An 18725-nucleotide genomic window follows, 5' to 3' on the forward strand; every position below is an offset into this window, starting at 1 on the left:
AGATTTTCCTTTATACTGACCTTTAAAAATATTGTTCTAAGTTCAGCTGGATCTGCTCTCTTGGTTAAAGCCACCTAGAAATAAATATAAAAGTGTTTATATTATTAGAACACAGCCGAAATAAAACTAGCAGACTAAAGAAAAATAAACTTCAGGTTAGAAATTAATAGATCTCAATTTTGTTCTTAAAGCACCAAGTTGCTCCAGTGCTTAAGCTATTCCCCAGACTTTAATTGTGACTCTAAACATAGCTTCTAGAATGATAATATCATGTGCAAGAAAATAGTATGTAGTTAACATTCTCAATAGCTAATGATACTGAGAAAGTAAACTTCATTCATTAAACACTTTTTTTTTCACTACACTACAGTGGAACCTATGGCCTTTCACAAGGGAATATTATTAAAAGCCAACAGTTTGCTAACTATACAAGGGAACATATGTCTTAAAGAATATGAGTGAGCTACACAGATCATATTAAGGAACCAAAGGGAATTGCTTCCCTCAGTTCTACCATGAACAAAGGTATGCCCAGGACTGTCTCCTTACCCCCAACTTTTTATTTAATAAATCAGAAGTCTCCAAGGGTATGACTATTATTCTTCACATTCTAAAAATGCAAGGGGCTGTGGTTACCTTCCATGAGTTAAAATTTGACAGATTAGCTCAGAATAGGTGTTATGCTTAATTCTCCAGGACACAAAGTCCAAAAACATCACTGGGAAATAAGCAAGACAAACTTGAACATGACTGCCCCTAGTCAACACAAAAGAGCCCTTATGTGGAATCAAACAGTGGGTTTATTCAGCATCCCATCACCCAATCCTGCTGGCAAAAACTGTCATGAGACTGAATTCTTACCAAGCACAGCATCACCCCATGATACAGCCAAGGAGGGGTTCCTGGAACTCCCCCAACACTGGAACCACGGTGTTATCCAAGGGGAGATTTATGCAAATTGTTTTAAATCTCTTCTAGGAGCTTGCAAAGGCGCTTCTGAGATCTTGGAACAATGGGTTCTCTGTCCCTCGTATGGAACTCTTAAGAGTTCACTGGCCTGCCACTGTCAGGAATAATTTTATTACTAATCACTGGAATATGGGAGATGTAGTCTTCCTGAAACCAGCTGGTTAATCACCTTGATTCACCTTGATAACATCAGCTGACTACCTGTAACCAACATTATTTTTTCTCATGAGAATCTGTAATCTCTTCTTTAAATCCTCTACTAGTTAGTTGTCCATGCTCCTCAGTAAAGGAGGAGAAAAATAAGACCAATTTAATCAAGATTAATGAAACTTCTGTCCTTTTTCAGAAAGGGATTCCCTTACTTCCAAGTCTCAGAGGAAGGTGTGGCATTAACTCTCCTAGAAGGAAGTGAAACAAGTGCTGCCTCCCTCCCCCCCTTTTTTTTCTTTTCCCTTCGTTCTTCTTTCTTTTTTTCTTTCTTTTTTGTTGTCGTTATTGGTCATGGTGCTTGAACTTTGGGCCTGGGCACTGTCCCTAAGCAATTCAGCTCAAGACTACCGTCCTACTCCTTGAGCCACAGTGCACTTTCAGTTTTCTGGTGGTTAATTGGAGATGAGTCTCGTGGACTTTATTGCCCAGGTTGGCTTTGAACCATTATCCTCAGATGGCAGCCTCCTGAGTAGCTAGGATTGTAGGTGTGAGCCACCCTACCGCATCTGACTCTTTTTTCTTTTTACTCCCTTACTCAGGCTTGAAATCAGGACCTGGGCATTCTCCCTACTTTTTCTGTTGAAGGGTAGTACTCTATCACTTGAGCCACACCTCTACTTTTAGTGTTTTGCTAATTAACTGGAGATAGGACTTTCTTTTATTTGTCTGACTTCATTTTTCAATTGTCAGATCTCAGACTCCTGAATACATAAGATTACAGCAAGAGCAACTGGCCCTTATCTCCATCATAGCACTTCTTTTAAAAATAGAAGGTATTTTAAGTTGATTTTTCTTTTAAAATCAAAAGAAATGGCCCACAAAATGAATTCTTTGCTCTATCAGAATGTCATGTACTTTAACAGTTTCTGTGCCAGGCAATTTGCAAAACCTTCCCTGGGCAGTACTATATCAGAGTGAATTCATGCCCTGAATTCCACTGCACAACTCAAATGCACATTCAGTCCTCCACACCAACTGTGAAGGAAAAGCCTGCGTTCACTTTAAAACTCACCCTGGGTCTAGGCGCAGAAGGTGAGTTCAAAGGAAAAACAATGCAAAGAGTCAGTGGCCTATAGAAATCAAGACTCCCAAATTAGAGTGCACACCATGCAATCCTAACTACTTTTGGTTGTGGGCCTTACAACTCAGCATCTGAGACCCACATTCTCCCTCCATGTTCCTTGTACTGCAGAACATTGAAACTATACTTCCAGACTCCCTTGCAGCTATGGAACCAGGTGATATCAATTAGATGAAGTAGGGTGAGACTTGAAAGCAAAGATTTAGAAGCTAGAACCACTTTCTGTGGCTTTTGCCAGCAGGCACCAATGATAAAGTGTCTGGTTTTCCTGGGGCACCTTCTCACCTTCATATATCAGTGGTAGTATGGCTCTAAAGCATGAGGCATTTCCTCTGGTCTCTAGACTGCACAGGGAGTAGGCCAATGCTCCCTTGGTGGTCTGCTCTGCTGTGAGGACCTGAAAGTTACTCTTGAGAGCTCAACCTCAAGTCTGTTTCTTCACCTTCCCAACAAATTCTGTAAGCTATTTAATACCCTGCAATAAATCTCTCTCTGCTTAAACCAGCTATAGTAGATTCTGTTCTTTGCAAGTGAACCTTGACTGATACAATCAGTAATCACAAGGGAAAATTTGGAATTCCCTAAAACCACACAGTTGCCATTAACTAGGGGAAAAAAGAAAGGTGTCTCAACAAATTTAAGAAAATAATTTTTATTGAATCCAGTGAGCCACTCATCCCTTACGTTGGTTTCCCTAGGCCCTAATAAGTCAATAGCAGTAATTATGCAAAAAGTTACTAAAATATAAATTAGTATACAGACATGACACCATTTTAAGCATACTTCAAGCCACAACATTTCTGTGTAATCAACCTTCATAAGTTCATCTGACTCAACAGCTTACTTATAAAGCATCAGACGCCACAAATGTTAAGCCACTGGGTAATTACACAAGTAGGTCATCTCAGGGGTGCTGGAGATGTTTATCAGAACAATTTAGCAGGTTGTGACGTATGTTGGCTTTAACTCTGGTCTGTTGTAGATAAACATTAAACAACTGTAAAACCAATCATGGTTAAAAATCTGATATTAAGCAGGAGAGTATGGTAGTTTCAGAAATGAATAGTGGTATTTTAGCTGCTTTAAACATACTAGTTTTAGGTTCTTAGTATTGTCATTAGCTAAAGCTAAAAGTTCAGTAAATGTTCCCAAGAATAAAAAACTGGCAAGACAGAGTCTATTCTATTATAGATGCATTTCTGTTTATGGTCTCAACTTCTCACACTGACCTTCAGAGATACTCGCTCCTGTTGACATGAGCATGGAGAGAAGTCAGGGCCATGCTATGCATGGTATCCCTGATAAGTCAGTTAACATCTCAGAATTGTATATTCTTCATGTATAAATGGGCATATAATAACAATACCTACCTTATCTATTTCAGAAGATTATCTAACAGCCAATTTTTAAAAGACTGGTAGCCTTAAACTCATAATATTGGTAATAATATCAGACGCTCTTTTTTTATTTAAAAATAGTAAGATGGAGATAAGACATGACATTACCAATCTCTCACACATGTTTGGAAGGTGAACAGGTCCAACAAAAACTGAACTGAAAATGAGAAAACAGGCTAAGAAAAAAAAACAGTATTAAAATACTATAGAATGAACATAGTTTAATCAGGAAAATTAAATGACTATCCAAGGTCAAGTTTCTACCAGTATTGCCCAAAACTACTGCAGAATGACGTGTTTAAAAGATCACCTTGTTGTCTAGAACAGGTAATTGAAACAAAAACCTTGCATACAACCTGCTTGGTCAGGCTGCAATCTTTTTTTTTTTTTTTTAATTGGGGTCATGGGGCTTGAACAGGGCCTGAGTACTAGCCCTGAACACTTCTGCTCAAGGTTACCACCCTATCCTTGAGGCAAGCCCCACTTCCTGTTTTCTAGAGGTTAATTGGAGATAAGAGTCTCAGGTTCCTTTCCTGCCCAGGCTGGCTTTGAACCTTGGTCCTCAGATCTCAGCCTCCTGAGTAGCTAGGATTACAGGTATGAGCCACTGCACCTGGCTAGGTTGTATTCTTCCTAATCAAAATCTCACTTGCTGATTGGCAGAGCAGAAGTCATTTGTTTGTTGCTCTAACATGCAAGAAAAGATGGGAATTGAGTTGGGGGTTGGGGGGGAGAAGAAATCTGTTAATAAAATGTGTGGATCAGGCTGGGAATATGGTTTAGTGGTAGAGTGCTTGCCTAACATGCATGAAACTCTGGGCTAGATTCCTCAGTACCACATAAACAGAAAAAGCAAAAAGTGTTGCTGCGTCTCAAATGATACAGCACTAGCCTGAAGCACAGATAAGCTCAGGGACAGAGTTCTGGCCCTGGAGTTCAAGCCTTAGAACCAGCAAAAAAAATAAATTAATTAAATAAAGTAAGTGTGAATTTCCTCCAACACAGAAAATTAGTCAGAGGATGGTAGATTGCTGAACTCATCAAAGTAACCCAGGCATACACCTGTGTAACCTTCCTTTCTTTCCATACAATGCTTAAAACAGGTGAGGTTATTTTCCTTGACTCTTAAGACAACTGCAGGTCAAATACAGGTTTGATCTATTAACCATGACTTTCCCCAGGGGTCAGAATGTCTTAGACCAGATTTTTCAATCTTGGTGGTAAAGAACAGTAATGACTCTTTGTTGCAATAGCCAGTGCAGTGGACACTGAGTAGCACACTTGCTCTTTACCTATTAGATGTCAGTAGCCAGCTATCTCCCACCAAACTATGATAATCAAAAAATCTCCAGACACTGCCAAATATTCTCTAAGGAAAAAAAATTCTGCCCCACCCCAGATAACAACTGCATCACAGTTGCATTAGCATGAAACACCATCATCTATAGGAAGGATGCAGTGTACCAATCCCACTGCCATGCACTGAGGAGACAATGCCAAATAAGCCAGAGACACTGTCCCCAGGGGAAATCAGATTTACGAATAACTGGTAAGTATATGATGACACATGCTATCACAAGGTAGAGTGAAGGAGAACCTAAGATTATGGTTCTGCTGGACTTCAGGGGTCACAGAAGTGCAGTTTTGCCTCATTTATTATTGGTTATAGCAACTACCATCAAGCCTGGTACTAAAACTTTGCATTAGACATTAAACACCACTTAAAGTCTTTAGGATAAACAGTTATTAATATTCTCTGCTTTTCAGATGCGGAAGCTCAGACATTTCAGACTCTAAAAAGACTCAAGTGATGCTGAGGCTAATTACAATACAGAGAATTGATGGGCACCAGTGGCCCATGCCTATTGTCCTGGCTACTCAGGAAGCTGCGTAGATGTTCAAAGGAAGATGGATGTTCAAAGGAAACCCAGGCAGAAAAGTTTGTGAAATTATCTCCAATTGACTAGCAGAAAACAGAAGAAGAGCTGGGGCTCAGTGCTATAGCGCTAGACTCGAGTGAAACATCTCAGAGACAGTGCCCAGACACTGAGTTCAAGCCCTGGTACCGTCTCACAAAAAAAAAAAAAAAAAAATCTACATGATGTGCTTACAATTTGGCAAGGGTAGCATAAAGATCTTCTGATGAATTGTGCCAATGGCATTATAAGTAATACCATTTAAAATTCTTTTTGATTTGGCATTGATTCATAAATGTCTATAGTTCAGGAGAAGGCAGAAATACCGAATGAAAAATAATGCTTTTGAGTATTATATACTGTACTTGGTCTCTCTCTTTCTTTAAAGCATCAAGGTTACAGTATAATTAGGAACCAGCTGCAATTATAATTGCTGCTCCCAATATAATTTGTTACATATTAGCAAGTGTCAAATTACTAGTGCTCCCTAAACGAATAAAAACTATGCTGTTCTGAAATCTGGAATGTATGTTCTTAGTGGGGAACAAAAGAATATAAAAAGTATATGACATATTCATAAAGTTCTGAAAGGCTCTACTTAGGAGATCACAAGTCGCTGGAGCCCAGATAATGCCACAAAAAGTTAAAATGGCTTCTGAGAGAGAATAGCTACATTAATAAATACAGAGAAAGAGAAAGTTGAAGTGAAAGAACAATAAAGAAGTTGCTTCCACTAAATAATACCTTACCTATTCAAAATTCTGCTAGAAATCAACCTCATCTCACTGAAGTAAAAATAAAAAGAGGAACCTTCTGTACAGCGAGGAGCCCCATCTCAAAGATTTACATGTGCCTTGGCCTTCCTGCACCCTCTACCATTGCCTATGCACTTTTGCCATGACATTGAGCAGTGTCTCTGACTCCACATTCACAGCTAACATTAATAAAATATATAGCAGTCAAGGCTCTGTTCTAAGCTTTGAAAAAATTAACATGATGACTCTTCCAAAACAGCTGCAACTATGCCCTTCTGATAGATAAGGAAACTGAGGTATAGATAGATCTGGCTTGGTCAAATCACATAGCAAGCCAAGTATAAACATAAACTCATATCAACCATTATGTTACACTGCCTTTTGGGGGGAAAAGAAAGAAAGCATGAGACTGAGAGAACATGAAAATCCAGATCAAGAGAAAACAAAGGCCTGGTAGCTCAGGAAGGAAGAATCAGGAGGATCACAGTTCAAATCTAACCCAGCCAAAAAGTTGGCAAGGTCCCATCTCACTCTTATGAAGCCTGCCACATTCAAGTTAGAAATGCGTGCAACTTGATACCAGTGAAATTTGGTAGGAGAATCAAAGTTTGAAGCTCAGCCCTGATAAAAACACAAGACCTAGAAAAATAAGTAAAGGAGAAAAAGGATGAAGGCATGACTGACATGACAGAGTATATACCACCAATCACTGGTTTCAAACCCCAGTTCAAAGCCCAGAGAAAGCAAGAAAGAAGAAAGGGAGGGAAAAGAGGAGGAGGGCAATACACATCAATTAATTGTAACATGTGCCTTGTTTTCATTACAATTTCCAATAGCTACTTTTAAAATACATATAGAATAAATATACAAAGATATTGAAAAAGTATTTTAAACACTCAAGTGTGTTAAATGTCACTGTGATTTTGCTTTTAAGGATAATTTTCTAACTGTTAAGAGGGCTAAAGATGGCCGGGAGTTTGGCCTAGTGGTTAAAGTGCTTGCCTAGCATGCATGAAGACCCGGGTTCGATTCCTTGGTACCACATACATAGAAAAAAGCCGGAAGTGGTGTTGAGGCTCAAGTGGTAGAGCTCTAGCCTTGAGAAAGTCCAAGGACAGTGCTCAGGCCCTGAGCTCAAGCACAGGACTGGCAAAAAAAAAAAAAAAAAAAAAAGAGGGCTAAAGATTAGCTTAGAATTCCAGAGGCCCTAGATTCAATCCCCAGCACACACAAAAAATTAATTCTTGTTTAGAAATACATTAAAAGAATACTTGAAGACACAACAATATATCTGGCATTTGCCTTTGAAAAATAAAAGATGGGAGCAGAGAAAATGTAATATAATTAAAACAATATTGGCCATAAACTGACATATCTACTGTCTAGATAGTGAAACAGAGGTGTACTCTACTATGTCATTTTTTTCTACATTATGGGAAAATTCCATGAGAGTTTATAAAATTCTATTTTTTCAGAAATGAAGTCAAATGCCTCTTCATCTTGCAAATTTTCCGTCTAGATTCTCCAAATTCTCCTCTTAAAGTATTCTTTACATCTATTTTATTAGCTCTGTCATCAGAAATTTAAACTCTGACCCTGCTTCTAACCAGGAACATGGTCTCTTATCACTTCTTATGAAAGAGAGAGGGAGAAGCCAGGTGCTGTTGTCTCGAGCCTGAAGTCCTAGTGATGAAGGAAACTGAGATCTGAGAATCATGATTCAAAGCCAGCATGGGCAATAAAGTCCATGACTCTTATCTCCAAAACACTAATCAGAAAAAGCCAGAGTGGTGCTGTGGCTCAGGTGGTACATCATGAGCATTGAGCACAAAGAAGCTCAAAGATAGCCTGCAGGCTCTGAGTTCAAGCCCCAAGACCAGGAGAGAGAAGAGAGACAGACAGACAGACAGAGAGACAGAGAGACAGAGACCTGTGTGTGGTGGTACATATGTATAAAACCAGCAATTAGCAGGCCAAGGCAAGAAAGTCTGGAGTTCAAGGCAACTTGGTTTACATTGAGACCCTATCTCAGAGAGCAATACCAAGTGAAATCACATGCTTAGAACAGAATCTAGCAGTATCGTGCCTGGCAGTTATTAATGTCAGAGCAGTGCAGATGAATGAGTCAGCAGAAGATACCTGAGCACTGAGGGGAAGATCTCTGTGCCCACTTAGCTAATGAGATTTTCTCCTAAGACACCATGCAGATTTAGTCTGCATGGCAGTGGATCACACAGGCTAAAGATGTGGCACTAATGAAAGTTAGTGAATGGGCAGGATTGAACAACATTTATTAAATCTTTACCTCTTTACTAAGTTTTTACCTCTCAGAACAGAAAGTGTGGTGAGCAGGGGGAGTTGTACATGTGATAGAGACAGACAGAGGGATACAAGAGCGAATTAGAAAAATATTTCTTATGTAATATTAAATGAAGAGCTTATTATAAATACAACACCAACCCAGAAGCCATAAAGGAAAAGAAAGTCTAACATAAAATGAACATGAACCAGTTAAATATCAAACAACTCAAGGGGAAAATAAGCAAACAGGCCAATGAAGCAAATTTCCTGATTTTAAAGTTCTCTGGGAACAAATCAATGTGTAAATAACCCAATAGAAAATCAGACAAAAGGTCATGGCTAGCCTGAATTCAAGCAACTGGTGGACAAGATCAATGGGCTAATGGAAATTTCCATAAATTGAAATGGAAGATAATGAAAAGAAGGTGAAATCCTCCAACGAAGTTCAACATCAAATGACTAGAAAATGAGTATGTGAATGCTTAGAAATGAATGAAATTCCCGGCCATGGGACAAAGAAAGATCAAATTGGAGATCAACTATCGCAAGTCATCTTTCAAGCTACCTTATAAGCAAGTATAGCCAGGAATTTGCTAAGGATTGTGACCTGCAATGCAGCTGAATTTTCCTAATCAAAAGCTGCTTCAATTGAAGCAGTTCTTCTGTAGTGACAGAAAAGTAGACTTGGAGGCAGACAAGTGAAAAGCAGCCTTCCTTACAAAGTATACCAACCCCTGCCCAGATATACTAAGCAACAGATCTTCCCTAAAACATTACTCATGTACACATTCCCAAGTCTTTCCAAAAAGACTGTCAGTTTGAGATGAAGAAGAATGGAAGTGGATAAAGGGCCTACTTTAAAAAAAAAAAAATCCTGGTCCAGGAGTTTGGCCTAGAGGTAGAGTGCATGCCTAGCACGCACAAAGACCCACATTCTATTCCTCCGCACCACATACATAGAGAAAGCTGGAAATGATGCTGAGGCTCAAGTGGTAGCCTTGAGAAAGTCCAAGGACAGTGCTCAGTCCCTGAGCTCAAGCCCAAGACTGGCAAAAAAAAAAAAAAAAAAAAAAAATCCAGCAAACCATACACATGAAACAGAAAATTTTCTTCCCCCATTCACTTCTCTACAGGTGGCATGCCAAATTAATGAACAATTTAACAAGCATCTTCTCTAAACAGTACACAATAGGTGCTCTGTAGGATATGTCAGTCTAGAGGTCCCTGTCTGTCATGGTTTTTAGTCCTCAGTCCCTCCTGACCCGCAGAAGAGAGCTCACGCCCCGACCAGGATGAGCCTACAAAGGAGAGGGCCAACTGACGGCCCGCACTCAGCCCTCCCTCACTGGAGGACAATCAGATGCGTCAGGGAGTTCCCATCAAGGCAGGAACTCGTTTATTGAGGAAGTACATTCAGCTAATATAGGGTGCAGGAGCCTATCAGCACAAAGGTGGGCAGGGTGGGGAGGTCCACGTGTTTACTCTCACTGTAAGTCTCAGCAGAGAGTGATAAAGCAATAACACATTCATACCCAATGGTAATCAAATTTCAGCAGAAAATGATTCACAATACCAACAATATAGCTCAAAGTTAGGCATGGCGTTCATACATGACAGCTCATTTCTTTGTGTGGTTATCTTACTCAGTGATGCAGATTCATGGGCCAGACTGACCCTGCACTCGGCTCCCAACATCTCCCCTGTCTTTATTTTAAAAGAGGCGAATCCGCCTGTCTTAGGTTGGGTGAACCACTGAATCTGCCTTACCCATCATGGGGAACTTCAGATCAAGCTGAAGGCCCTATCTTAGGTTGGTCAGAGCAGCATCCCCTCGTACCTGTCCCTGCTGCAATTCTTCTCAGGGGAAACTCATTTATCTGTAGCCTGATTTAATAAGGCTAGGATTTTCTAGGCAGGCAAAGAAGACTTGAACCTGTAATCATTCTCCACAAGTGCAGTCTCTACTCTGGCACATCTGTTAGTACTGTCTCTAATTTATCCTATCTCACTGTCCAAAAATGACTCTGGTCCCTTCATTTTAAGGGGGTTGTTGGGAGAAGATCCATCTTCTGTAACCTCTTCAAGCTGATTCAGGGGCATTGTCTCTATACTTAGCTAGGGACCCTAAAAAGCTTGGCCTATTATACCAAGGCGTTGCCAGGATTACATATCATGAGAGACATTTTACTCCAAACTGGAGATCATATAAAACATTTAACAACTGCATAAACCTTTTCTTTGGTTACAACAGTGTAGCTTACGTAGCACCCATTTGCAAAGGGATTTTCTTGATTGCTTGGGGAACTTAATCTCTGCGAACCTAACAATGCTTCAGTTACCTATGTAGGCCTATATACAGATCAAAGGAGACACAGCCCCAGGTCCACAAACTTCTGAATAAGGATCTGCTGTTCTCCATGGGCCTGCTAGAAATTGCTATAAAGAAACTTAAAATGTAAACAGCTCTATGCATTACAATACCAGATTTTTTTTTCATATAAAAAGGTGAATTTATTGGGGAAGTAGATGGTGAACTGACCGGCCAGGGACGCAGTCCAGACTCGGGAGCTGACACTGTGACCCCGAGTGGCTCTCACACTGTTTTTTGTTATGTTTTGTTTTTTTAAGAATTTATTAACCTTGATTTTTACATCATATTTCAAATGACGTGTTTAACAAACAAATATTCAAGAAGGGAATCTCTATATACAATCACAGGCACTTAGTTTTTAGAACATAATCAAAATTAGGCTAAGGGTTTTGTATATCATAGATCTATATTAATCAACATAAAACATTATGTCTATAGAGTAGTTTTTATGTCTATGTAGTTGTGATATTTCCCGTACCATGTCCATATTATTGGGTATGCAAATATTGAGTCCTCACTCTTGCACTATTTGGATGTAATAGCCACATAGTAAGGATACCATGTGCCTTTTGTTCCTTAGGTCTTGACTTGTCTCACTTAACTTGATTCGCTCTGGATTCATCCACTTCCCTGCAAATGCCATTATTTTATCTTGTCTGTTGGCTATGTAGAATTCCATTGTGTATATATACCACATTTTCTGTATCCATTCATCTGCAGTAGGGCATCTGGATTGTTTCCATCGCCTGGCTATTGTGAATAGTGCAGAGATGAACATAGCTGAGCAGGTGTCCTTATCATATCTTGGGTTATTGTGTTCAGGGTAGATGCCCAGAAGTGGAATGGCGGGATCGTAGGGAAGGTCAATTTTCAGTTCTTTAAGAAACCTCCACACTGCTTTCCAGAGTGACTGAACTAGTTTACAACCCCACCAGCAGTGCAGTAGGGTTCCTTTTTCTCCACAACCCCACCAGCATCTGTCATTGTCTGAGTTCAAAATCTTGGCCATTCTTGTTGGGGTAAGGTGGTATCTTAGGGTTGCGTTTATTTGCATTTCCTTTATGACCATGGATGATGAACATTTTCTCATATGCTTTTCTGCATTTTAATCTCTTCTTCTGATAAGTCTCTCTTTAGTTCCTTTGCCCATTTAGTAAATGGCTTGTTGGGTTTGGGGGGGATTAGTTTCTTGAGTTCCCTGTAAATACTGGATATTAAGCATTTGTCAGATGTATTATTGGTAAATATCTTTTCCCAGTTGGTTGGCTGTCTCTCTACTTTTGTGGCTATGCTTTTATTCTGTGCAGAAACTTTTTAATTTCTAGGTAGTCCCATTTATCGAGTCTCTCTTCAATCTGTTGTGACCCTGGGATTCTGTTCAGGAATCTTTTGCCTGTGCCTATGAGTTCCAGTGTCTCTACAACTCTATCATGTAGCAATTTCATGGTTTCTGGTCTGACATTGAGGTCTTTGATCCACTTTGAGTTTATGCTCGTGCATGGCGAAAGACTAGGGTCAATTTTTAGTTTTCCACATGTGGCTGCCCAGTTTTGCCAGCACCAATAATTGAATAGACTGTGTTTGTTCTACTGTATATCTTTGGCTCCTTTGTCAAATACAAGTTGACTATAGGTATGTGGTTCTGGGTCTTGTGTTCAGTTCCATAGATCTTCTGGTCTATTTTTGTGCCAATACCATGCTGTTTTTGTTATTATGGTTCTATAGTAGAGTTTGAAGTCTGGTATAATACCAGATTTTTTAAATGCAGATTTCAGAATCTTTAGAAAAATAATTTTAACCAGTTCCTCTTTAAAACAATGCAATAATCCTTGAGACATTGGAAACATTCAAACCTAATCATTTTCTTGAAGTTTAGACTTAGATTTACCCTATTGCCTTTATGTTTCAAGTATAAATTCACCCATTATTTTACATAGCGTCCTGACAATTTAACCTTGAACATGATCACTCACACCCATTGACACACACGTTCATACTCAAAAATCTTAAAGCGCACAAAATTAATATCGGCCAATCATTTTCCGGAAGTTTTAATGCCAATCTTATTCTTGCAGGTGAGAACCAAGTTTTAAAACAAAGCTTTCTAACAAGGCAACCTAGCTGAAATTTATTTTTCCAGAGCTTGTTCCTGATGTCGGACATTGGAGCCTCCGCTCTACTACTTCTATAAAGGTGACAAGATCCTTGGTAGCCTTTTGAATTCCTGCTACTGGAGGCTCTGAGGGGCCTTTTTCCAATTTTTTCCACGCAGCCAGTCCCAAAGCCCGCACCTGTTCTTGGTAGGGGGCAGGGATAGCAGCTGCTAGAGGCCTGTGGAAAACGGATCACTGGATCCTGATGACATCCCATAAGTAAAGATTGGTCGCCATTAACCAGGGAGTGGACCATATTAAGGCTTCCCAGACCTTCTCAGTCTGGGGATCTGAGATCTCTAAACCTCGGCTTTTAAGCATATATCTCAATGCCTTGAGCAGCGGGTCCTCATACTTGTTTTGAGATTGCCCCATTTTTTCGAGGAGACCCTTTCCTTGTATCTCCTTTGGCTTGACTCACTGATGATTTCGCTTTTGATGAGCACTCTTTTTCTGCCCCAGATTGGGTGCCAGAATGTCATGGTTTTTAGGCCTCGGTCCCTCCTGACCTGCAGAAGGGATAGAGAGAACACCCCAACTAGGACGAGCCTAGAAAGGAGAGGGCCAACTAACCACCCACACCCAGCCCTCCCTCACCGGAGGACAATCAGACGCGTCAGGGAGACCCGTGAAGGCAGGAACTCATTTATTGAGGAAGTACATTCAGCTAATATAGGGTACAGGAGCTTATTGGCACAAAGGTGGGCAGGGCGGGGAGGTCCACGTGTTTACTCTCACTATAGGTCTCAGCAGAGAATGATAAAGCAATAACACATTCGTACCCAATGGTAATCAAGTCTCAGCAGAAAGTGATTCACAATACTAACAATATAGCTCATATAGGCATGGCGTTCATACATGACAGCTCATTTCTTTGTGTGGTTATCTTACTCAGTGATGCAGATTCATGGGCCAGACTGACCCTGCACTCAGTTCCCAACACCTGTCCACAGAAACTTAAAATCTACTAGGGAATAAAACTAACAGCAAGGACCAATCTCCTTAAAAATACAACTCCAATATCTCACTCCATTTAAACACAATTTAAATGGTTCAATATTTGTAAAGAGCTAAACTATATTCCTTCAGATTCACACACAAATAGTTATGATCCTACCCAGAGAATATAACAGTGTACATGAAGAAAGGTCATTAAGAGATTATTAAATTAAAATGAGTTTGTTATAACTAGTACTTTTACAAGAATTAGATAGAAATTAGGGTACTGGCACAGTCATAACTACATGAACATACAGGAAGAAGACAGCTAGCCAGCAACTAGCCAGGACTTTTATGCCCAGGATTACTTGGAACCTTATGCTTAGAGATCTCAGTCTCCTGAGTAGCTGGAATATAGGCACGAACTACTGGCACATAGATCAGAATTACAACAATCTTTTACCTAAAGGTTTTAGCATCTACTAATCATCCTTGCCTGAATTAATTATTGCTCACAGGTTGTAAAATGTTTTTCCCACTTTTTCTAATTTTATAATTCCTCTTACTTTTTTAGTAGGTAGAATTCTTTGGCTAAGATAATTTTGGCTGGTTTTTTTTTTTTTTTAAGTTTTCAAATAGGTGTCAGTGTCTCATCCCTATAACCCTAGCTACTCAGGAAGCTGAGATCTGAGGATTGAGATTCAAAGCCAGACCAGATAGGAATATCTGTGAGACTCTTATCTCCAAGTATCTATCAAAAAGTCAGGAATGGAACTATGGACCAGTGGTGGAGACAGTATCCAGGCCCTGAGTTCAAGCCTAAGCACTGACATATATGAGAACACACACACACAGAGATATCCAAAGTTCTTACTCCTCTACCTTCCATCATATCTCCATTTGCTTTGTTTCTTGTCACTCCCTTCCAAAGAAAGGAAGGAAGGAAGGAAGGAAGGAAGGAAGGAAGGAAGGAAGGAAGGAAGGAAGGAAGGGAGGGAGGGAGGGAGGGAGGGAGGGAGGGAGGGAGGGAGGGAGGGAGGGAGGGAGGGAAGGAGGGAGGGAAGGAAGGAAGGAGAGAAAGGAAGGGGAGAGGAAGAGAGTGAGGGGAGACCTTAACTTGGCTAAGCTTCTAGAACTACCACTTGGCAAAAGATGCTGAGGACTAAGAAACAGACTAAGTCCAAACTGTGGAGGGCTACAGGGGAAAATCTAATTCCCTCCGCATATAAACTGCAAAAAAAAAAAAAAAAGACAACTAAGGATGAGACAATCTATAGACTGACATGATTTATAAGACTTAACAGTCAAAGGCCACATAAGGACTGTATGCAGCCTGGTTAGAACAAACCTATGGGGGAAAAATAAATAAAACAAAAACAAAAAACTAACTTATAACCTGTGTTTTAATGTTCTGATGGGGCCTATACGAACTGAGAAAACAGAAAAGTAATGAGTAGAACTTTAAAATTTTCAAGTCTATCCATCAATATCAATACAGAGAAATAGCAGGAACCATTCCTTGTTTTTTTTTTCTTTTTTCTTTGCCAATCCTGAGGCTTGAACTCAAGGCCTAAGCACTGTCTTTAGGCTTTCCTCAAGTGGCAGAGCGCTCTGCCAATTGAGTGATAGCACTATTTCTGACTTTTCTGTGTATGTGGTACTGAGGAATCGAACGTGGGTCTTCATGCATGCTAGGTAAGCACTCTGGCGCTAGGCCAAACTCCCAGCCCCCATTCCTATTTTTGACTAAGGTCTATGTAAGGTCTACACATATACAAACAAGCAGGCTTTTGCTTTTTCCCTACTGTACTACTGCCATTGCTTACTGCCATCCATTGGCAAGGATGTCAAATGGGTTGGGTGGATCTGTCCCCTAAAACTGCTGTGACAATGTGACAGAGAACCAGTGTGGGCTAATGTGTCAAGAAGAATTTAGCTTTCTAAAAAGTTAAAATTTTATTGTATTTTATTGAGAATAGAAGCCATACTGTGTAACAAAGTAAATTAAGAGGACAATGAAAAAAAAAATAAAGGTAAAAGGGTAATGTAGTGAAGTTGATTATATACCTGCTCTAAAGTCAAGCTGCTTGTGTTCCAACTATTCCTCTGCCATTTATACACTGTGTATCTTAAACAAGCTATGCAATCTCTCCATGCCTCACAGAACTTAGCTATTCTGCACAAATGAGTCTCCCCATCTGTATAATAATAGCACTTATATGTCACAAAATTGTTATGACTATTAAACTACTTGACAGAGTGCTTAGAACAGTGCCTGGCTTTTATAAGCATTTATAAACATAAACTACTGTTGCTTTGATTTGCATAACCTCTCTGATCTTTAGATTTCTAACTGCTCAGTGCCATTATCAGCATTTTCCCTGATATCTCACACACGATTATAAAGGTGAAATAATAGAGGTTGGTTCTTCATATTATCTGGATACCTTATTTGCTGTATCAGTAAGATCCTTGAAAGCAGGTCTAGTAGATTACTTGTTAGGAAAACCAATAGGTGGTGTCAACTACATATTTGAATGTATTTTTCAGACTGTTAAGTGCTACATACACACCTACAGTTCTGCTACTTTCTGAGTATCATGAACTAAACCTAGAAGATTCCTTTGAGAGTTCTGGGAAGAATAAAGAGGAAACCAAAGTCAAGGAGACAAGCATAGGACCCACTGTGATGGTACATCTAATAATGAGGAACTGAATTTACAGAAAGAAGACAGGACATATGAACTCCAGGGAAGAAGGGATTACTTACCTTTCTATTGTCTCCTTGGCCACCTAGAAGAGGCACTTAATTTCACGGAGCAAAATCTTTAGTGGAAAATTCAATTGTGGGCTAGAAATAAGGAATGATAAACTCTTAAGTGAACAGATGTGAAATGACTGAGACACAAGTGGAGGTTTCTCACAAACATTTGGAAACAAATGGGGCTGCAGAGCTTCTGTATGGCAAAAGACATAGCTAGCAAGTTAAACAAAAAGCCCACAGAGTGGGAGAAGATCTTCACTAGCCATACAACAGACAAAGGCCTCATATCTAAAATATATCTACAGCTAAAAAAATTGAATCTCTCCAAAACAAATTTTCAAAGAAACAACCATTCCATTAAAAGATGGGCCAAAGACTTGAAGAGAGACTTCTCTGAAGAAGAAATAAGAATGGCCTATAGATACATGAAGAAAAGCTCAACATCTCTGGCCATAAAAGAAATGAAAATCAAAACAACTTTGAGATTCCACCTCACTCCAGTTAGAATGGCCAGGATCAAGAAAACTAGTAACAACAGATGTTGGTGAGGATGTGGCCAGGAGGGATCACTACTACACTGTTGGTGGGACTGTAAACCCATTCAACCACTCTGGAAAGCTGTATGATCCAGCAATTCCACTCCTTGGCATTTACGCAAAATGTCCAGAAACAAGGACATACTAAAGCCACTAGTACAACACTGTTCATTGCAGCACCATTTACCATAGCAAAGAGATGGAACCAGATGCCCCTCAGTAGATGACTGGATCAACAAGATGTGGTACTTGTACACAATGGAATTCTATTCTACCATCAGAATAACATCACCCCATTTGTAAGAAAATTGAAAGACTTGGAAAAAATCTTAGTAAGTGAAGTAAGCCAGGAACATAGGTTCAATGATTTCCAACCTAGGTACTTAAGGTCATATAGGAAGAGGTTAAATGAAAGGATCTCCAGGATACAGAGACAGGAGCTTTGTCTTGTGATTATTGTTCTAAATGTCCTATGTTATTTCTCTTTTTTGTTGCCCTTTGGTTAATCTCATATTGTTACTGAATCTGACTTTGTTATCTGGCATATTGTATATACGTTTATTTGTTTATGTGAAATAGGAAAGGGAAAGGGGGAAAACAAGATAATTGGGAGGAGGTGGGGAGAGGGAAATAGGAACAAAAACATGAGAAGGGGTCTCAATGTGTTAGAAGTAATGTCCCTACTATCTGGTGAATGTAACTGAAACTCCTCTATACAATAAAAAAATTAATGGTAATAAATAAATAAATATATAAAAAGTGTTGTACCTGTTAAAGAATGACATTTTACACCACCCTTTTCAAGGAAAGTAATTGCACAGGAACTGAGGGATGCCAATGCACAGAAGGCAAGATGACAAAGGAAAACAAGGAATAGATGAGAGGCAAAAGGTCAAGCATGAGAAGGTTCACCATGAGCATGCATGGTAGGAAGAGATAAAACAATCACATGAGGCTAGAAATGAGTATTGGCTCATGATCTGAGAACTGAGATCACGAGTGACCTTGAAGATACAATGATATAAAAAGAAGATAGGCAGAAATTCATCTTCAGGAATTGTAAATGTGAAGAAGCAGTAAAGAAATAAAGAGAAGTACAACTTCTTATAAAATTCCCTTACATAGTAAAAAAACGTGCTTCTAAGTAACACTTGAGCACAAAAGTAGAACAAAACAAACATTAAGAACCCTAAAATTTAACCTACATTTTGTCACTGTATATTTAATTCAGAAAAAGGTTGGATTAATTAATAATGCATCCAACAAGCATTACACTTTTATTTTAGAAAGATAGCTTAGTTTAATTCCACGCTAACAGGAGTTTCAAAGCCTA

The 18725-nt window shown here is 39.5% G+C and overlaps 1 protein-coding gene across 1 annotated transcript in view; it reads right to left on the bottom strand.

Moving 5' to 3' along the window:
* The window catches only part of Slc25a13 (solute carrier family 25 member 13), a 164519-nt gene that overhangs the window by 138174 nt on the left and 7620 nt on the right, over positions 1-18725 (bottom strand). Inside the window, exon 2 of the mRNA XM_090333144.1 lies at positions 21-74. Coding sequence (XP_090189270.1) covers positions 21-74 — 54 coding nt within the window. The remainder of the gene's footprint in view (positions 1-20; positions 75-18725) is intronic.

The sequence above is a fragment of the Megascapheus bottae genome, chromosome 5, assembly GCF_031878675.1.
Source record: "Megascapheus bottae isolate mThoBot1 chromosome 5, mThoBot2.hap1, whole genome shotgun sequence".
Classification (NCBI taxonomy): Eukaryota; Metazoa; Chordata; class Mammalia; order Rodentia; family Geomyidae; genus Megascapheus; species Megascapheus bottae.